Source organism: Neomonachus schauinslandi, chromosome 16, assembly GCF_002201575.2.
Source record: "Neomonachus schauinslandi chromosome 16, ASM220157v2, whole genome shotgun sequence".
Classification (NCBI taxonomy): domain Eukaryota; kingdom Metazoa; phylum Chordata; class Mammalia; order Carnivora; family Phocidae; genus Neomonachus; species Neomonachus schauinslandi.
The window spans coordinates 13,012,417-13,033,640 of record NC_058418.1 but is presented as its reverse complement, the minus strand read 5'-3'; the positions used below and the strand labels follow the sequence as shown (position 1 = coordinate 13,033,640).

The following is a 21,224-nucleotide window of genomic DNA, read 5'->3' as shown; positions in this document are numbered from 1 at the left end:
CCCCACATGCCTCGGAGCCCCTGAACTTGCTCTTTTGTTTTACTTGGAATGTCCTTCTTAGCAAAACATACGCACAGCTGGCTTCCTCCCTTCTGGGGAGGTCTCTCCTCCATGAACGTTTCATCAGATAGCTTGTCACTCTCTACCCCTCCTCTCCTCAATTCCTCCGGCTACCAACCTCCCTAGCTCTTATCAACACCGATTTCCTTAACCATCCACCTGCCCCACAAGAACGGAAGTTCCAAGGACGGGGCTTTCGAGGCTCTTGTTTACTATTCTAATACCAGCACCTGAAACAGTGCTTGGAATGCAGTAAGTGTTCAATATCTGATGAATCAACAAATAAATGAATAAAACCCTACAATCAGTTAGGATGTTGGTTCCAAGCAATAGAAAGCCCAGTGCAACTTGGTGTAAATGACAGAGAGACTTACTGGTTTCCTTAATGAGAAAGTCCAGAAGTAACTCCCTCTGCTCTCTCCGGGTGAGGCCTGACCCAGCACTTCAACCATATCCCCAAGGACCTGTCTGTCTCTCCACTAGAACTTCCAAGAAATCGGCTTCACCCCTGTGGTCCTCAGGTCACTGTCTACGAGAACCCTGGCTGTGCGCTTCACAGTAATTATCATCCGTGCACATGTTAGGTGCCTGCTCTGGCAGAGCCTGAGACAAATGTTGTTAGAATCTCCATTCTACAACGATGACACGGAGCCTTGGAGAGGTGAAGTCATTCGTCTAAAATCACAGCACGAGGGAGTGGGTTAATGACGCTCGCGTTCATCTCACTGTCCCTTCCTTACCGATTACGGGCATTTTCACGCTGAGGAATAATAGCTGTCACACGCTCGGTACTTACTCCGTGCCGGGCAGCTTGCTGGGACTCTGTTAACTTCTCCGTGTCCTCCTCGTTTCCTCTGTGTGACGGGAATAACTATATTCCCACATGGGGCGACTGTGGGACTTAAATGAGCCCATACATAAAATGGTGAGGATCTGAGAGAGCTTGTTTCAGGGAGCTGCTGCTGAGTAACACATCATCCCAAATCACAGTGGCTTAAAATCGCAACAACCATTTATTCGCTCGTGATTCTGTACTTTGAGCAAAGCGGAGAGGGCAAGGTGAATCTCTATTCTACAGGGTGTCAGCCAGGAGCTGGGCGAGAATGTCCAAGATGGCATCACTCATGTCTGGCCCCTCAGCTAACACAGTGGAGCCGCTGGGGGCTGGCTGGGCCTCTCTCTGTCCACATCTGTGTCCACATCTCTTTCCAGCAAAGTAGCCGGACTTCTTTGTACAGCAGCCCAGGGTCCCAAGAGAGGGAAAGCAGAAGCTGCCGGCCTCTTAAGGCCCCCAACCAGCACAGCATCACTTCCACGGCACTCCACGGGTCAAAACAAATTACAGCCCAGTCTAGATTAAAGATGGGGAAGACACTCCACCTCCTGATGGGAGAAACAGCAAAGAATGTGTGGCCTTCTGTAGTGGCAGCTTTTTAAATCGCAGGACAGCAGCCTTGTCACTGGTCTCCCTACTTCAATACTTAACCCCCTATCGTCAGTTCCCCCACACGACAGCCAGAGGGATCATCTGACATACAAAACTGACCGAGCCTCCTTTCACTGCTTAAAGTCCTTCTGTGCCTTCCCACTACACACGGGGTAAGAATCCAAACTCCTTACAGGGGCTACATGACCCGGCCTCTTGCTCCCCCTCAGCCTCTAGGTTCCAACCAACACACACACACACACACTCTCTCTCAACTCTTTATTTTTTAAAAGATTTTATTTATTTATGAGAGAGAGAGAGAGAGTGTGTGTGTGGGGAGGGAGCAGAGGGAGAGGGACAAGCAGACTCCGTGCTGAGCACAGAGCCCAACGTGGGGCTCGATCTCAGGACCCTGAGACCATGACCTGAGCTGGACCAAGAGTCGGACCCTTAACTGACTGAGCCACCCAGGTGGCCCCACACTCTTACCTCTTAATGGGGCGCCTTAATGCCTATAGCTTCATCACTTCAACCCCACTTCCTAGGGTCCAGATTAGATTTCTGGCCAAGTGCTCTTATGGCACTCTCTACCTTTCTTTGTAATTTCGTATCTCTGTGATTAGCTGAGGATCTGAGCTCCCACCCCTGAGACTGTGAACCCTCTGGGGACAGGGAAACTGTTCTGTTCTCTGCTATGTTCCCGATGCTGAGCATGGCGCAGAGGCAAGATGAAATACTTGCTGAATGCCTGAGACCTCAGAAAACTTTAAGGCAGTCCTCCAAAGTTCTGTGGAAAAGGGATCGGCAGAGTCCCTAGGATGTTGGATCAGGATCTATGTACTGAAAGCACCCACTGACCCATCCATTCAGTAAACAGTTATTGAGCCCTATGTGCCAGGAGTGCTTCTAGATGCTAAAGATAAAGCATGAAGTAGACAAAAGCCCCTGTCCTCATGAAGTTTATGGTCTGCTGTGGGTGCAGAGGAGAGACAGACAATGAACACGATAAATAACCTATACAGTGAGTTAAAGAGTGATGTGATTAATGCTAAGGAACAGTTAAAGAGAAGTTAATAAACAAATGTTAGTGATATAATTCTAGAATGGCGGCCAGGGAAGTTCTCAAGGAGAAGATGGTATCTGAGTAAAGACCTAAAGGAGATGAAGGTGAGCCTTTACCATCTGGAGAAGTGTGTTCCAGGTAAAGAGAGTAAGTGCAAAGGCCCTGGGGCAAGTGTGGCTGGAGCAGGGTGAAAGGAGCAGGCAGAGGTGTAACACAGACGGATCATGCAGGGCCTTGCAGGGATCATGGGCCTTGCAAAGGCCACAGAAAGAACACTGATGATTACTGTGAGACAGAGCCACAGGACAGTAATGGGCAGGAGAGAAATGTGACCTGATACAGGTATTCAGTGTCCCCCTGGCTGCGTATGAGAACACTGTGGGGAGTACAAAGACCACTGAGGAGGCTGGCGTGATAGTGTAGGCAGGCCATAAGAGTGGACAGGAACAGGGTGACAGGAGTGGAGGTGGGAAGAAATGGTCAGGTTCTGAATATACTTTGCTGATGGACTAGACATGAATATAAGACAATGAAGGAGGCAGCACTTACTGAAAATGTGAGAAGAACAGGTTTTGGGGAAAAGACTGGAGTTCAATTTGGTCAAGATAGATGTCTGGATGACTACACGTATTTTGAGAGAAGATATATCATGTGGGCAGTCAGTCAGCAGGTCAGGGAGAGGTTCTGGGCTGGAAACAGAAATGTGGGACATACATTTCCATGCTTATCCTAAATTCTTTAAGGGACCAACATGATCTGGACGCTGCTGACTTCTCAAAGCTCATCTTGCACGTTGCTAAGTTAATGGTTCTCTCTCTCTCTCTCAAACACACACACACACACACAATCCTGGGCCTTCCACTTGCTAGCTATGTGATCTTCGGTAAGTTATTGAACTTATCTGCCCTCAGTATCCTCCTTTACAAAAAAGAGATCATAATAGCATCTGCCTGCTAGGACTGTTCATTCAAAAAAAATTTTTTTAATTAAGTATCTACAATATGCCAGGTGCTGTTCTACCTGCTGGAGATATCTTTTTCCCTGCCCCTCTCTGCCTTCCCTTTCCACACAGCTTTGTAAGCCATACACCCTGTCAACTCAGCCTTCTGAACGTCTCTCCTACCCACACCCTTCCTTCTGTCCCAACCGAGACTCCTGCCCTGGTTCAATTCCCAACACTTCTTGCCCAGGATCGTGCCACAAACACCACCCTGGGCTCCCAGGCCCTAGTCTCTTTCCCATCAATCTCTTCCTGGATGGCAGCAAATTGGGCCATGCCCCTTGCCTTCTTGAAATCCTCTCGTGGCTCCTCAATGCCCTTAGGACAAAGCCCAAGCTCCCTAAATGTCCAACAAAATCTTCCACGACCGAATTCATACAGAAGTTTCAATTAGATCTCCAACACCGCATCTCTCGCAGTTTACATTCACACATCAGGCTGTCTCTCATCGCTGCCTGTACGCAAACCACCGCAAACATCCCGTCTCCAGGTCTCAACTCCGACAGCTCCTGCTTCTCCCGGAATGTTTCCCTACCCGTGCCTCGCCTGGGTTCCCTCCACGTTCCACTCTGCCCCCGCTTCCCGAACATCCGCAGGTCCGTGAAACGGCGTCCTCGCCTGTCTCTCCTACCGACCGGGGCTTCTTGCGAGCTGAGCCAGACACCGCGGCTCGTGATGCTTCGCGCGATGGGGCCAATTCGGGCCTCAGAGCTTACCTCTTGCTCTGTGACCACAGACACCTAACTGCACGGTCTCGGGGAGCAGCACGGTGGCCCACCTGCCACACGCCTGAGAGAACTCAACACCGGCGCACAGCTTTGCCGACGCCACCCAATCACGGCCTTCTCCTCCTCCACAGCCCGCCTCCAGCATCCGGGCCCCCGACCATCTCTGCCTGCCTACTGGCTGCCCGGGAGCCCGTCCCTAACTCGTGAGCGAAAAGGACCCTGGTCTTTGTAGTCCCCTGACGAAATATGGGAAAAGGGACTGAGAGTAGAACTCCACTTCCCAGGAAGCGCCGCGCCCCAGTGGCGGGAGACGGTCAGGTACCTTTCAATCAGGAGGTTCTTGTTTGGCCAGTTGGGAGACAAAGTCTCCAAATTGCTATGGAAACAGACCCACTTACCTGGAACCCCGGGAATATCTTTCTGCCCGAGAATCTCAAAATGCTTTGCTCCGTCATGGCTCCACAGGGTGAGACCAGACGTGGGGGGTAAATTCTGTACCCACTGCCTGCCTGCCATCTCCCAGATGGCACCAATAAGGCCTGCTACATACATTCAGCACCTACTAGATGCCTGCCTGGCATAAGGAGCCACTCCCGTGCAGACTCTGTGGAAGCCCTGGCTTATTAGGGCAGATCCTGATGTTTTCCAGAGACAGGCCAGAGCTGGGCCTTTACTCTTTCAGGGTCTCTGTTTACCATGGAAAAGACAAATGTGGGCTAGGATCCTACCCAGAATCTCTGTCTAGGATTCCATAGCCCCAGACCTCCTGCAGCCCCACGTCTGCGCCAATAGCCATAACTTCCCCAGGGACGCATCCCACATGACAAAGCTCTTCTGGTACCCCCTCCCCAAACACCGTTCCCCACCACGCCTCTGAGGGCCAGGTGAGAGGAGCCGAGGCCCTGCAAACGCTCAGGCAGGCATGTGAGAAAGCTCTTTACTGGGGGATACAGCAAGGAGGAGCAAGGCCATCTCCCCCTACCTGCCCCCACCCCTTCCTAGGGCCCGACGGTGAAGGGGGTCTCCCCCCGCCCAGACACCAGACCACCACTGTCTTTGGTACAATAAATAGAAAACAAGGGGGGGAGAGGGGGCCAAGGGTCCAGTCCTTACGGGGAGGGTGCGCCTAGACCCCTCTCCTTGACCCCCTGCCCCAGGCCCCAATCAGTGCAGGCCTCACCCACCCCAGCTGGGTAGCAGCAATTCCAGTCAAGGGGAGAGATGAGGATGGGAGCCCAGGGCCCCCAGATGGGGGGTATGGCTTCAGGAGGGGCCCCAGGGAGGGGGCTGGGTCATGAGCTGGCTGCCGTGCTCTGGGGTACACCACGGAGGCCCAAGCGAGGCCCCAGAGTGGCAGGGTTATCAGGGGGTGGGAGGGGTGGACGACCTCCTGTCATCCGAGTCCGGAGGGCTGAGGCAGCCGGGTGCTGGGGGGCAGGCGCTGGGTGAGGTGGGGAGCAGTCCGGAGGGCCGCCCACCAGGCTCACATCCATCAGCTCTGGGGGTGGTGGTGAGGTTGGTGATGGGGGACGGCCAAGGCATCGGGGTTGGGGGGGTAACTGGGCCCCGGCCCCTGGCAGTGACGAAGCAGAGGCAGGGGCCTGATGTGTCTTGTGGGGCACATCACCCCCTGCCCAGGGGCGCAGCGGCTGGGAGGGTGGGACCTAAAGGAGCAAAGGAACAGTGGGTGATGGAGACCCAGGTCCTCAAGTCCCAGATACCCCACTACCCACCGCCCAAGGCCCCAAGGCCCCAGTACCTGGGGGCTGTTCATCTCACAGTCAGTGATGGGGGGCCCAGGGCCCCCACAATATCGGTTGCTGTATCGGTAGGTCCGGTTGTCACTGGAGGAGCCGCTGGAGCCTCCTGGAAGTGCCAGGGGAGGAAATGAGGAGAAGCCTTAAGTGAGGAGAGGTGGTGGCTGGGTTTTTGGGTGGCCGAGTCTGGTTCGTGACCCAGGCCCAGGCCTGGGCCTTGGGACCAGAGCCTATTTGAAGGATGGGGCCCAATTTTGAGATTACAGGTCAGAGCTCAGTTTTGGGTATCAGAGTCAGAAGCAGTTTTAGAAGTGTTAGCCCAAGCTCGGTTTCAGAGATCAGGTCACGGCCGGTCAGAGCTCTCTTTGCCCCACCCACTCTGGAGTTCAGGATGGCGCAGCTTCACAGCTCTAGGTGAAGGCCCAGTGGGGCAAGGTCCCCCAGGTCAGGCCGAAGCGGAGCTGCCCCCCACACCCCGTTCGACGCCCCCTGGCACTGGGCACCCACCAGAGCTGGAGATGGAGCTGGCGGTGCTGGAGGAGGGACAGGTGTCAAGGGGTGCGGGCGAGGTGGAGGCACTGCTGCCTGCCGGGCCCGTGTTGGTGGCCTCATCAGCCGTGCGGCGGAAGAAGCCGTGCTGCAGAGCCCCCAGTGGGCTGATGCGGGCGGCGGGCTCATACTCCAGCATGCGCAGCACCAGGTCCTGGAAGCGGAGGTAGTCGGCGGGGCTGTGGCCCGGCTCCCCCGCCCGCCGGCCCCCGGGCCCGCCCGTCTGCACGCCCAGCACCTCCTGCAGCCGCCGTGTCCCGGGGCCCTGGTAATCCTGGCAGGGAGGGGGTGGGAGGGGGGGCAAGAGAGTGGCCGTCAGTGGGCAGGAGGGGCAGGGAGACACACACGGGGAAACAAGAGGCACAAGAGAGAAAGTGAAGGAGAGAAGCTAAGAAGAGTTGTGGGGCGGGTAGGAGAGATGGGGTGGGCCAGGACAAAGGAAAGGACAGACAACGGGGAGAGGAAGGAAGGGAAAGACACAAGGAAGAGGAAGCAGGGAGAAAGGAAGCCCCAAGTGTGAGAGAGTGAGGGGCCACCAGGGTGGGAGGAGCGGCGTGGGGCAGGGGCCGCACCTTCCTGAGTTCCTTTGTCCTTCGTAGGGTCCAGCCACCCCCAGGCAGCCGTTCAAAGTACTTGCGAGCCTTGGGTGCCTGGTCCAGCATGGGGGCTGGTGGGATGCCCAGCACCTCCACAATCCGGTTCATCTGGTCCACCTGTGAGCAGGTGGGCAGTCAGGTTCAGTGGGCCAGCCAGGCCTCCGCCCCCTCCAGCACACCCCCTCCCTGGGAGCACACCTCATTGGAGCCACTGAAGAGGGGCTCTCCGGTGTGCATCTCCACCAGGATGCAGCCCAGGGACCACATGTCAATGGCCAGGTCGTAGGGTGTGCCCAGCAGCACCTCAGGCGACCGGTAGAAGCGGCTCTGGATGTACTGATAGATCTGGGGACGGAGCGGGGGAGAGGGCAACAGTCAGAGGTCCCAGGCTCCCAGCGTGGTGCCGCTGACATACCCAAAGCCAAGACAAGCTTCCTGCCACGAAAATGGAGCATGGGAGTTCCAAACCTTGAGGTTATCAGCACCCACTTTCCAGGAGCCACTACCATCATTTCATTCATCAGCCTCAGAAGTCTCTGCTGGCCTAGTCTGACCCTGATCTCCATCCCGAAGCCTGACTCTGGACCGCTCTTGGTCATCAGGGATTGGCAGGCGGTGAGCCCGGGGCCCTTCCCACCCACCCAATCCATACCCTTTTCAAGCCATCTCAAATGCCTGCTCACACGAAGCTGCAAAACTGAAGCACCCGGCCCCCCACTCCCTCCTCAGTTTAAAGAGCACAGCGTAAGCAAAACTTAGCCAAGTGCCGCTCCTGGCTCAAAGCCAACCTGACTCCACCCTGCCCACTTCTGACAGCCTCAAAACTGGCCCCGCCTCCTCAGGCTTCTCTCTCTTTCCTACTGGGTACTATACCCTGCGGCCCTCTCCTTTACCTCCCCCATCCACCGGCCTTACAACTCTGTGCCGCCAATGCCCCATCCCAATACTACCCTTCGGGGACGGCCACCTCGGGCTGCACCCTACAACCCCAGCCCCGCCCCGCCCCTCCGGCGCCAGCCACTAGCTGGCCCCGCCCCCACCACACCCACACCGCGAGCCCCGCCCCCGGGCCGCGCCGCGCCGCACCCGCTGGCCAAGCTGGCAGGAGCTGCCGAAGTCCACGATCTTGATGGCGCTGCGCTTGGGGTTGCAGAGCAGGATGTTCTCGGGCTTGAGGTCGCAGTGAATGATGCTGAGCTCGGGCGTGGCCAGGAAGAGCAGCGCCGTGCAGAGCTGCTGCGCCAGCTTCCGCGTCAGGTTCAGCGAGACGCCGCGGAAGTGCGTGTTGCGCAGGAGGTCGTACAGGTTGTAGGAAAGCAGCTCGAACACCAGGCACAGGTGGTTCCGGAACATGAAGTGCCGCTTCAGGTGCACTGCGGGCAAGGGGATGGAAAGGGGCCGATGGAGAAGCTGAGACTCAGAGAGGGCTAGGGGCGGCCTGGTGTACACAGTAATAAAAGCGGCCGGAAGCCGATCGGGGACTCTGCATCTGCAGCGCTGGCCAAACTGTGGGGTGCCCACGGGAAGCGGTTGCTAGTCAGGGTGTTTTTATATCGTCTAGAACTTGACTCACATCAAGAGAATGATTTCCTTGATTAAGAGAAGTTCATTCTCTTCAAGTCTCTGTCAAACTTTCTGATAAACCAAAGAGAACGTTTCCCTTTGGTGCCGATGGGTCTTTAATGCCCTTCTACATTTCCTCATTTAATTTTGTAACATTCTTTTAGTCTCAGTTCTGTTTATTTTTGTGGCAGCGGACACTCGCTTTCCATTTAGGGTAAGGATGTGTATTTAAAGAAACACACTCTTTCTGTCCACTTGCTTTTTGTAAGAGGAATCAGTATGGGAAAGAAGAAAAATACTGACATAGCCGTTGAGAATACAGGCGCTGGAGCCCACTGCCTGGTGAGATCATAGCCCCCGAGTGCAAATGCGGTGCCCTTATGCAAGTGATAGCACCTGAATGCTTCTGTCTTCTTCTCCAAGCTGTGGGCCAAGATGCCCCTTCCCCCCAGAGCTGTGGTCAGACTGAAACCAGTTGATTCACGTAAAGTGTTTACATCAGGGCTTGACCCTTAGCAAGCACCCAATAAACTCCGACCAGCACCATCATGGGAATAGGGCAAAAGTTATGAAGGCGGAAGGAGAATCACTGATGTCAGGGAATTACAGACCAGCCCCTGCCCTGAAGACACCAGGCCCATCCTGTACTGGGTGTACCGCTGCCCCTGGCCTCACCTATGTAGTACTTCATCTCTGTGTCGTGCTGGTTCATCAGCTCCAGCAGCCGCAGCTCAATCTGGGCCTGGTTCAAGAAGGCCTTTTTGTTCTTGATGATCTTGATGGCCACCAGCTCCTGGGTCTGATGATCATAGGCTTTCACCACCTGCCGGGGTGGGGGATGTCACAAAGTGAGGAAATGGGGGGAGCAGGGCACCACTTTTTTGTGGGTCAACATCAGTGGGTGCCCGTGCCCCCTGATGCCGGGGTCAGGGTGGAGGGGGGCCTCCCACACCTGGCCAAAGGAGCCTTTGCCGATGAGTGAGTCAATCTCGTAGCGCTCCAGCCAGCGCTCGCCACTGCGCACAATGTAGTCGTGGTTGTCATCGTCGTAACCATGGTTCAGGACCTTCTTCTCCTTCTTGGTGCTCGAGTCCTGAGGTGGCGCTTGCTGGGCCCGCCGCTTCTTCTTCGCATAGTATACCTGCCCAGCCAGTCAGCCAGAAGATAAGGACGGCTGAGTGACCTGTGCCGGCAGGCAGGACCCCTTGGCCCCCAGCCGGGTCCCCTGCCCTCCCCCGCCCACCTCATTGATGTGCTTGTAGGTCTTGATGAGGTCCACGGAGAGCTTGCGCAGCGGGGCTGAGCTCGCGTCCCGGAAGGCCAGGGGCAGCCTCCGTGGCAACAGCCGCACATCAGGCAATACCTGTGGGGTCGGGGCAGGGGGTGGGCATGAGGAGAGGCCTTCACCTCCGACCACCAGAGGCAGAACCCTCTGGGTGGCTGGGTCATCGTTACCACACACAGATTTACTTGGTTACTGTGTGACAACCCCACCAGGATAGAAATTCCCCAAGGGCAGAGACTGTCTTGTTCTTGCTGTATCTGCAGTGCCTGGAGCACGGCCTGGCACATAGTGGGTGGTCATCAGAGATTTGCTGAGTGAATGAATGGTCAATTGTTTACCCTTGACCTTTCATCCCATACCTTTACTGCTTTCTGAACCTCTGTGGGAAGAGATCAGATAGAAAACGTGGGTTCTGTCCTTCCCAATCCTTTGCCTGAGACCATCCATTCTGGATGTCCCATCTTGAGGGCTGCCATCATGCTTTACCCGTGGGGTCTTCCCATCCCTCACCCCCAACTCTTCACATTTTTGCCCAGTCTTTCGGGATCCAGCACCCTGAATCTTCTACTCCATCCTGCTTCAAGCCCTACAGTTCAGAGCCTTGACAGTCTCCACCCCTGAGTATCTTTACTCTGTACCCTAAGATGCTGCTGGCTCCAAGATCCTTTGGGCTCAAACTTCACCCCCTTTCACCCCACCCGCCCATCTCTCACTCTGGACCTTTCTTCCTTTGTGAACATTTATTGAGTGTTTCCTAGGTGCCAGGTGCTGTTCTCAGCATTTTACATGCATTTCATTAACTTGTTTAACCTCACAGCAACCCTGCAAGGTAGATATCATTCTTGGTTCCGTTTTACAGAACAGAAAACCGAAGCAGGGAGAACCTGAGTCATTTAACCACCATGTCAGAATTTGAACCCAGGCTCTCCAAACAGCAACTCCTCTATTATCTTCTACTCCAGATGGGCCCTTCCTGCCCCCGGGAGACTGCTCTGGGCAACCTTTCACTCCCAAGACCCTTCTATCCCCAGCCTCCCCCTGCCCCAGGAAGGTGAGGAGTCAGCTGAACGCATACCTGCGTGTGCTCCTGGGGCCCCGGGAAGCCAGAGAAGGGACCATGGCCTGGTGGGACGGCCATGGTGGGCTCAGAGGGCCGCAGGGGAGCGAGGCCTGGAGCGGGAGCCCGGCCGGGGGGCGCCTTCTCGCATCCTGCACCTCGGCTGCCACCGCCGCTGAGACCTGAGAGCAGGCGGGAGGCAGGGGAGCAATATGGAACAAGGGGATGTGTGGGACAGGGCCAGGCAGAAAGAGGTGGACATCAGAGAGAGAAAGCAAGGCACAGGGGGAGGAGAAAAAGGACAACAGGTGGCAATGAAGAAAGGGGACAGAGCGAAGTGGTAGGGCAGGGGGGTGGTGGTGGCACAGCGAAGTCCCTCAACAAATGATTACCAAATAAATGAAGTAGGTGGCACAAAGAGGGGAACACGTGAAAGGGGATGATTGGAAGCCAGGCAGGGGTATAGGCCATGACAGGAAAGGACAGAAAGACACCAATAATCGGGAGGAGGAACAGAAGAAAAAAATAGAAACCACAGACAGTATAGGGAGGAAGGTTCACTCTTTGCTTCCCATTTCTGTTTGTGGCCCTCCCCAGCGCCCCCTCACACAAGATCCTGCCCTCCTGCAGTCTTCCCTGATTGTCAGGATCTCCTGTCTTATCACAGCAAGGTCCCTGCACTTCAAGATCTACCCTTCCCAGTAAATCCCTCAATCCAGAACTCTAGGATCCCCCCAAACCACATGAGAGAACTCTGGGCCCCCTCCAAACCCATAGCAGAGTCCTCTGCAGGCCCCTAAAACCACATCAGGGTCCTAGGACCACACCAAGGCTATCTTGTTATACAGAGTTGTCCCTACATAAGAGTCCTGCCCTATGACATTCTCGTGCATTAGGGCATCCTCTTCCCAAGGGACTCTCCCCCTATCATGCCAAGCCCTCATCCCTATACCATTTCCTCCCATATTAAGGACCCCCCACCCCCCGCAGGTGCTTTCTCTTGCCACATCAAGGGTCTTCCCCGTATTAGCCCCTGGTCCCCCGCCTCCCAATTAAGGCTCACTTTCCCTGATGGGAGCAAAGAGAAGGCGTCGTCTCTCAGCTCGCCCTTCTCTCCCCTACACTGGATCTTCCCCTCCTCCCCCCATCCAATATTCCTACCAGGGCCCTTCTCCAGTTACTCCTTTCTACACCAGGGTCAAACTACAACTGTGCCCATTCCTAGAAGGCCCCCAGAACCAAATTCCCCAAATATCACATAGAGTTCTCCCCTCCCAGAGTACCTGCCACACCAAAATCCTCTCCCCACAGGCCTTCTCCCATGTCAGTCCCTTTCTCCTATGCCAAGCCTTGCCACTCCACGATCCTTCCTCTCTCTTGGAACTCCCCCGCCCCTCACCTGAAACAACCTCTTCCCTGGGGCCCTCCCAGCACCCACCCCCTACCCGGGTCAGGGCTGGCGCGGGGCCCACGGGGGGCTGGGGCGCGGTGGGGCCCCCAGTGGGGTGGGCGAGCGGCCAGCATGGCGGTGGTGGCGGCAGAGAGGAGACGGCCGCCTGTCCCGGCCCGGCCGGCCCGGCAAGCCCCGCGACGGGGAGGGCAAGCGGGACAGGCGGCCCGGTGGGTGACAACAGCAGCAGCCGCCGCCGCCGGGGGCGGGGAGAGGAGGGAACGAGGGTCAGCCCGGGGCACGCGGGGGAAGGGGAAAGCAGGTGGACGGGGGAGGGGCGGGTTAACTCTCGCCCCGCCGGCCCCGCCCCGCGCAGCCACCCGCCCCCCACCCTGGAGGCCCGCCCCGGTCCGCGGAGCCCCGGCGGGCGGGGCCGGACTGAGCTTGGCAGTCCGCACCTGCCATGGCAACAACCGTGCCATTGGCCGCTGCTGCCAAAGGCTCAGCCAATCGCAGTTCAGAACAGCTGTTGCTAGGCAACGACGATGCAGCCAGAGGAGCCGAGCCCAAACAAAGGGCGGGAGCGGGGCCCCGCTACCCCCTCCCAGCCACCCTCCCAAGACTGCTCCCTCGGGCTCGGCCCCTTCCAAGAATCCGACTATGAATAGCCAGGCACGGCCTGCACCTGCCCGCCGCCCCCCTGCTCTCTCCTCCCTCGGCCTCGTGCTAAGTCTGGCAGCGACGCGGGCAGGGCGGGTCCGTACTGCCCCCTCCCCGCGAACTCGTGCAGCCCCACCTGTAGCCGCGTTGTTACCTGAGGGCGCGGGCAAGGGGACTCAAGCTGCTCGGGAAGCCCGAGCTCAGACCTGCCCACTGGCTGAAGATACCCGGCGGACGCGGCGAGCCAGGGCCCCGATTACCCAGTAATGCAACCAGCAAAATGGCGACCACAACAAACCGGCCCCCCCCCCAGGCCCCGCCCCACCCCCCCCCCCGTTCTCTTCCCCCACGTGACCCAGGGTAACACTCCGCGCCTGCGCGCAGCGGAGCTTATCCGCAGACATGCACAGTTAAGCTATCAACCCCGCCGAGGCGCCGGAATCCGGGTTGCGGCTGCGCAAAAGGCAACCAAGAAAGGAGCATGCGCACGACTGACCGGATGAGCGTGCCCATCCCACCACCGGGCCAGTTGACGAACGGCGCATGCGCCCTGTGGAAGAGAGGTCGCTGAGTGATCAGCCCCCAGGAGTGATGGATGGAATTTTTGTTTTTCGGTAGGCTGGGCTTGAACTCACAACCCTGAGATCAAGACCTGCGCTGAGATCAAGAGGTCCACGCTTAAGCGACTGTGCCACCCAGGTGCCCCTGGATGAGTCTTTTAATAGAAAAACACACGTGAAACAGTAGCAACACAACCTCTTGGCAATCCCGATGGCGCGCGGCTTCAGTTCTTCACCTTGGGAGGTGGCCTGTGAGAGGAAGGAGAGAGGGGATTCAGAGCTTGCCGCCATCCGGGGCACTCCTACCAAGTGCTGAGCCGCAGGGCTCTGTCTGGGTGGGCTGCCCGCCCCTGCTCACCTGTACACACCCACCACCACCGCGTGGTCTCTCTCATACGGCTCTAAGGTCAACTGCTCCTGGGGCTTCATGTTCTCCTGCTGCATCTTCTTCACTTCAGAGGCAAACACAGCCTCAGCAGACGCCGTGGAGTCAATGCAGTTGGCCTGCAGAAGAGAGAATTGGAAGCTTGCCGCAAGGCTTTGGGCTGTTTTCCCTGTTTTCTGCTCTTCAAATCACAGGTTATTTGTTTTCATTGCAAACTCAGTGAAACTCAGGTTTTGGAAATGTAGGGAAAGACTTCATTAGAGAAGTTTTCAGTTTGGTTTGGATTTGGAACAGGAAGACTTCAACAGAGACCTATTTATCTTTTTTTTTTTTTTTAAATATTTTATTTATTTATTTATTTGAGAGAGAGAATGAGGGGGGGGAGGGTCAGAGAGAGAGGCAGACTCCCCGCCGAGCAGGGAGCCCGACGTGGGACTCGATCTCGGGACTCCAGGATCATGACCCGAGCCGAAGGCAGTCGCCCAACCAACTGAGCCACCCAGGCGCCCGAGACCTATTTATCTTAAAGCCAGTGTTTCAATTTTACACCCAGGGTTCCCCCCGCCCACTTCTTCTTTAACAATGTAATAATGCTGAGAATAGGGCGCCTGGGTGGCTCAGACGGTTAAGCGTCTGCCTTCCGCTCAGGTCATGATCGCAGGGTCCTGGGATCGAGTCCCGCATCGGGCTCCCTGCTCCTTGGGAGCCTGCTTCTCCCTCTGCTTCTCTCTCTCTCTCATGAATAAATAAATAAAATCTTTTAAAAAAAAATAATAATAATGCTGAGAATACTAAAACAAATGTAGCAAAAGGCTAACAAATGGTGAATCTGGCTGAAAATCTTTATTTCAAAATAAAACGTTTTTTGAAATGCATCTAGCATTCATCTAAAATTTATTTTGTACCAGGCTTTATTCTAAACACTACTTATTGATAAATTTAATGCTTACATCAACACTAAAAGAGCTACAACTAATATTTCTACTTGACAAGCGAAGAAACAAGCACACAGGTTAGGTAACTTGCTGAGTCAGAGCAAGCTGGAATTCAAACTCAAATGGTCAACGCAGCGATCATGCACCTGACCACTACTGATCATTCTATCGCCTATTTAAAACCGAAGTCTTTTTAGTTATGTAGACATTTTTCATCATGTCCTATTTGACTAGGGGTGGGGGGCAGGGATAGAGGCTGGGAACAGACTGCCTGGATTAGGAGGATGGAGGCCCCCTTGTTTTTGACTAGCTGCTTGGCAGTTACAAAGAAAGCACTACCATCCCATCTTAGACTTCTCTAAGCCCCGCACCTTAATAGAAATCACAAAGTGTCCTCCGTTACGAAGGAAAGTGTGGGCATTCAGGGCTACGATCCGGGTCTGGTCTGGCTGGGCCACATCGGCAAAGATCACATCCACCATTGCTAGGGAGAAAGAAGTGGCAGTTACAAGCTGGATCCACCCCATCTTCCCAGCTCCTCCCATGAGGCCTGCGCCCCATCACCAGCAGGTTTCTGGCAGTCTTCCCTGCTTCCAGTCTCCCTTCCCCCATTGATTCCCTCCCTCCACAGTGTCCCCAGGATGGGTCCAAAACCCAATCACACCATCCATTCATTCCTCTTGTAAACCATGATTGCCACCTACTCTGTGGCCAGCCCTGGGCCGGGTGTGGGGGACAGAGAGACGAGTCAGACCCGGACCCTGCCCTTGAGACGCTCCCAGGTCTGAGGGGAGACAGACACGTCATCAAAAAAAGCAAGTAAAGGTGAGCACTTACAGGCAAGAGTGTCTGCGGGATTGTCAAAGGAAAATAAGTTGGAGGACAAAAGGGTATGGTATGAATGCATGGGGGGAAAAAAAAAACTCAGAATCAGCAGCATGGGAAGTATTATTATTTTTAAGCCAGTGTGACTGAATAAAACAAACAAAAACATGGCATAATGAAAACTGACTTTTTTAAATTGGGAAAAGCAGACATGAAATTGCTCATACTGGTTACCTCTGAGGGTGGTTTATAAGGAATTCCAGTTTTACATTATACTTCCAAAAATTTTTTTTTTTAAAAACACAGTAATATTCATAATGGGCCCCTCTGGGCCAGACCACACTCAGTTTGTGCTTTCTGGGTTATGATCGCCCCAGATGATGAGGAGGAGGACCTCTGAAGGGGGCTGTTATACATAAGCCAGCGGCAGCATAAAAAGTACCATGTTTTAGAGGGAGGCAGGACGTATGGGAGCACCCAGGGAGAGGGGCAGGAGAGATCGAAGGAAAGGAGGTCCGCCTCTCCGGGGTGCCAGACACCCAAGCTCCACGACCTCACCTGGCTCCCCTCACCCTCTTCCTTCCTACAGACTCAGGAGGCCTGCTCATCCACTGTGATTCCATTCCGATCAGGGCTCTGGCTACCTCTTCCAGGAAACCTGGAGTGGCCTGGCCTACACAACCAGAGCCAACCCCTAGACCCCTCACCGATGAGCATGCGGTATTTGTGTGGGTGCCGAGCATCCTCAATAACAGGAATAATGTTGGTCCTCTTCTTGGCCAAGTTAATGAGGTCACGGCCAGAGCGGTGGGAGAACTCAACTGCATAGACTAGACCGTCCTAAAAGAAATCAAGTAATAAAAACACCGATACCAGTTCTTAGATGGAACACCTACTTTGGGCCCAAACACTACACGTAGCATCCATTCAAATCCCCGAATCAAAACCCTTTCGTTTGACAACTATTGTTGCCAAGGGTTATTCAGTCCCTCTGCACTTGATCTGAGAGCCCAGTCCCCCAATACAGTCTTCAAACCAGGAAGCCAGGGCACAGCGATGAAGTCCTAACAGCTAAGAATACTTACAATGGGCCAGGCACTGCTCTAAGTACTTTATAGGAATTCACTCATTTCTCTTCACAGCAACCTGATTTTCCAGGGTGGTAAACTGAGGCTCAGAGAGTTTAAGTAACTTGCCAAAAGCCACCTCCCTGTTAGATGCCCACACCAGAGCCTGGGATTTGTAACCACTAAATGACACAGCCTACGGTCACGTGGAGGAGCTGGGGGTCCTGAAGTGAGATGTGTGGGGACCCGCTAACCAGGGAGCCTGCACAGCAACACAGAAATGCAGGCCCAGAAACTGACATCTGTTCTTTTCAGAGAAACCAGAAGACCAGATTTGGAGGCATACATTTTTAAAGAGGGCAACCAAATCCAACAGTCTCTACCCTAGGCCCCTCTAACTGCACTTACTCCAACACACATATCCCTTCCCTCTAAACCAAGAACTCAGGAGTGAGACTAAATAAATGAGGCTTTGGAGACCAGATGCTTGAAGCTGCTCCTTCTACCACATGCACTCTGAAGGAAGGGCCTAGCCCCAAGCCACACGGCGCAGGGAAGCAGCCAGGGCCAGTGACTCCAGGCTTGTTGAGAGGCAGCCTCTCCCTCCCTTCCACCTCACCACCTGCCCTTACTCGCCCCTCCCTACCCCTCCATCCACTCACCGGGCCTACGATGTCAGAGACGTGGGAGACAGTGGTGCCTGATGCAGCCCCAAGGTAGAGCACCTTGGCCCCTGGCTTGATATGGATCTGATCCACGCCACCCAGGATTGCTGCTGCCAGCTTGGAGCGGAAGGGGTTCCAGGCACGGTACTCGATTTTGTCGTCTCCCTCCTGGGCCGGGAGAGATGGGGAGGGAAGTCAGTGCCAGGCTTTTCTGCTCGACCCCACTGCCCTTAGCCAAAGGGCCCTGGGCGCTCGTTCATTGTTCAAGAAATGAACATAGGTGCACATTGGTGACCACGACAGATGCAGTACCCGCCCTCTCATGGAGGTTACTGACCCAGGTAGAAGGGGCAGGGACAGACAATAAACACAGAGATAAAAGATCATACCCGTTACCAGCAAGACCTGTGCGTTCATTCACCAAACATTCGCTGTGCAGCATATACTGTGGGTCAGACCCTATGCCAGGCACTAGGGATGCACAGTGAATGAGACCAAGACCCCTGTCCTCAGGGAGTAAGTATACACTGAACTAACACATGTGGTGCCGTGGCCAGTGACAGCTGCTAAGGCAAAGACCAAGGAAGGAGGACATGAAGTAGGGGGGATGGGCTGAGGAACATGGGAAAATGAGACAGGGTAGCCAGGGAAGAGCCCAGAAGGAGACATTTGCAGTAGACCCAAAGGAGGTGGGGGCCAAGCAAGTTACCTGGGGAGGCGCATTTGAGGCAGTAGGAAAGGCAGCAGAAAGCCCCATGCAGGAATGTGCTTGGCCATAAAGAAAATGACACAGGATAGTAGGGCAGAGTGTGGGCAGTGAGGGCCGCTTTTGACAGACTGGGTGGTGCAAGGTGGCCCTGTGAGAAAGGGAACGAGCCCCACACACAGCTGGGAGAGCAGTATGCAAGGCAGAGGGAAGAGCAAGGTCTCTATGGCTGGAAGATACTAGGTCAGGAGGTAGGGAGGGGGAGCTGGAATGTGCAGGGTCTCCTGGGCCACACTAAGGACCTGAAGGCAATGGGGATCTGACTTATGTATTATGTATTAAGATGACCCCCCCCGGCTGGCATGTGTAGGACACGTGGTGGGGTCAGGGAGACCAGACTGCTGGCTACCCTGTTAGCTGGGGCCCTGGTCTCACCGCAATTGAGACTCTCTTCTCTCCATAAACTGATTCTCCAGGGACCAGATTCTTGGTGACAAGTGCATCTTCCTTTCCTCGACAAATGAAGACACCTAAGCGAGGAGACCAGCACAGGGTGAAGACTCTGGGCTGCACCCCACCCCACCCCACCCTCAGCAGCTCCCGGCCCTCCTCACTCACCTTCATGCCGATGAGGTTCCACCATCACATTCTTCCCTGACTGGTTTCCTCTTTTCCCTCCCCGACCACGACCCCGGTTGCCACCAGACTGGAAACCTCCACCTACAAGGCAGAGAGGCAGTGAGAGAGGGATATCCCATGATCTCTTCCCTCCCCGAGCCCCAAGCCCCAAGCCCAGGCAAAGCCTCTTGATCATTTCCCCCCACCCCCCAACGTCACTCACCACCTCGTCCTCCTCCTCCTCGGCCTCGGCCCCTAAAGCCGCCACCACGACCTCTGCCCCCTCCAAAGCCTCCTCGGCCTCCACCACGACCACCACGGTCACCAAAGCCCCCTCGGCCACCGAAGCCGCCCCCACGGGGGCTGAAACCTGTAGCGGCCACAGAAAGGGGAATCAGAGCAATGAGGTTTGAGAGGTCATGTCTCACAGTCGCACCGGGCGGTGTCCACAATATCCACAACAGCAGAAAAATCAGGACTAACCCAGACGTCCGTCAGCAGAATGGGCAGAATAAGCAACAATGACAAGGATCTACAGTTACACGCAACAGGTAAACAGATCCTAGAGTCATAATGTTAAGTGAAAAAGCAAGTTGAAGAAAACCACATCCAACACAGTATCTTTTATAAAGTTCAGCAACAACTGAAATTAAACAATGTCAAGCTGTAACCCACCTGCCACGCCCCCCACGCCCCCCCCCACCGGAAGAGGCAAGGGATGATAATGCAAAACTCACAACACTAGGGATTTGGGGGGGGGGGGCTGGAAATACCTAAGCAGATGTAGGTTACTGGCAAGGTTCTGCTTTTGTTGGTCAGACAGCAGATTTGCAGAATCCACTCTATTTTCAGTGTTAGCGTGAAGAGGCGAAAACACCACGTGTGTGCGCACATCATAGCAGTAGGGTCCCCCAGACCCTGGGAACATTTCCATGCCCTCCCACTCCTGAACTTGGGTCTGGAAGCAAAGGGCCAACACCCAAACAGAGGAGAGGTGGGCATGATGTCTTTCCTGCTACCCAATCTCCCTGCTCGCAAACTTGCAGAAGTCTCTCCTAGCTCAGGGAGGAAAAAAACAAGAATGAAAAATCGAATTGTCCTTTATGGATGAGTGACAGTGCATAAGCCATTTAGGGCTTGTCAATGGGACTGAAAGTTGAAGGGAAAAAAAAAGATCCAAGGAGACTTGATTTTCATCACCTCAGGTCACGGCAAACCTGTTCACTGAGCACCTAACAATGGCGGAAGTAGATGGAATTCTGATGCCAACAGATTCAGTATCTGACTTTTCTGTACCAGTGTCCTAAGCTCCGCAGTACTTTCAGCAAATCACGAGTTATAAAACAATAGTGTGAAAATTAGTGATGCTTTAAAATGATCTCACATGATGTCAACTATTCAATAGTAAACTTGCCAGAGTTTTTTTGTTTTTTTTTTTTTAAATATTTTATTTATTTATTTGACAGGGAGAGAGACAGCGAGAGAGGGAACACAAGCAGGGGGAGCGGGAGAGGGAGAAGCAGGCAGTATGCAAGGCAGAGGGAACCTACGTCCCTACGCCGAGCAGGGAGCCCGATGCGGGGCTCGATCCCAGGACCCTGGGACCATGACCTGAGCCGAAGGCAGACGCTTAATGACTAAACCACCCAGGCGCCCCCAGAGTTATTGTAAAGGTGCGTTACTATATTCACGCGTTATGAAAGCTTCACGCATTGTAATGGCGTTAAAGATGAAAATGTAGGGGCGCCTGGGTGGCTCAGTCGGTTAAGTGGCTGTCTTCAGCTTGGGTCATGATCTTGGGGTCCTGGGATCAAGCCCCGTATCAGGCTCCGTGCTTGGAGGGGAGTCTGCTTCTCCCTCTGCCTCTGTTCCTGACCACCCCCCCAGCTCTTGTGCACTCTCTCAAATAAATAAAATCTTTAAAAAATTTTTTTAAACGATAAAAATGTAGAACTTTTCACCGTTATTACTAACTTAAGTGTTAATATAAATTAAGTTTCAGAACTCCTGAAGGGCTGTCTACCTTAACTCCCTTACTCCCTCTACAGTCTCCTGTCCACACGGCAGCTAGTGATTGACCTTTTCCAAACCACAAAATTGGATCTCTTCATCCCCCTGCCTAAATCCCTTCAATGGTTTTCCATCACATTGAAAATGCAACCAAAACTCCTTTCTCTGGCTTCCAAAGCTCGAAATCAGTGGATCTCACCTTTGACTAATCCCTGGAGCCTAGAGATCCTGATTTAGGTGTCTGGTGTAGGGGCCTGAGCATAGGGCTTTTTTTTTTTTTTTTTTTTAAGATTTTTTTTATTTGAGGGCGCCTGGGGGG

General features: G+C 54.5%; 2 protein-coding genes across 6 annotated transcripts in view; both read right to left on the bottom strand.

Moving 5' to 3' along the window:
• Nucleotides 1-5,200: 5,200 nt before the first annotated feature.
• DYRK1B (dual specificity tyrosine phosphorylation regulated kinase 1B) lies at nt 5,201-13,414 on the bottom strand. Of its 5 annotated transcripts, none has more exons than XM_021700768.2 (11): nt 13,289-13,414; nt 11,103-11,266; nt 9,986-10,105; nt 9,695-9,883; nt 9,418-9,565; nt 8,266-8,552; nt 7,378-7,524; nt 7,156-7,296; nt 6,542-6,857; nt 6,037-6,143; nt 5,201-5,941 (listed from the first exon to the last, which is right to left on the bottom strand). In XM_021700768.2, exons 2-11 carry the CDS (start codon nt 11,163-11,165, stop codon nt 5,570-5,572), a joined length of 1,890 nt encoding a protein of 629 aa, XP_021556443.1. In that variant the 5' UTR covers nt 11,166-11,266; nt 13,289-13,414; the 3' UTR covers nt 5,201-5,569. The 5 variants fall into 5 exon arrangements, with proteins under 5 accessions (XP_021556443.1, XP_044777917.1, XP_044777916.1 ...); XM_044921982.1 differs by lacking the exon at nt 13,289-13,414 and having other exon boundaries at nt 6,542-6,737; nt 6,822-6,857; nt 11,103-11,672; XM_044921981.1 differs by lacking the exon at nt 13,289-13,414 and having other exon boundaries at nt 11,103-11,672.
• A 404-nt stretch (nt 13,415-13,818) lies between these two features.
• Nucleotides 13,819-21,224, bottom strand: part of FBL (fibrillarin) — an 11,667-nt gene continuing 4,261 nt past the window's right edge. The window contains exons 2-9 of the mRNA XM_021701127.1: nt 19,119-19,265; nt 18,896-18,997; nt 18,713-18,807; nt 17,569-17,739; nt 16,547-16,679; nt 15,386-15,498; nt 14,053-14,198; nt 13,819-13,943 (exon numbers count right to left, since the gene is read on the bottom strand). Coding sequence (XP_021556802.1) covers nt 13,919-13,943; nt 14,053-14,198; nt 15,386-15,498; nt 16,547-16,679; nt 17,569-17,739; nt 18,713-18,807; nt 18,896-18,997; nt 19,119-19,265 — 932 coding nt within the window. The 3' untranslated portion in view covers nt 13,819-13,918. The remainder of the gene's footprint in view (nt 13,944-14,052; nt 14,199-15,385; nt 15,499-16,546; nt 16,680-17,568; nt 17,740-18,712; nt 18,808-18,895; nt 18,998-19,118; nt 19,266-21,224) is intronic.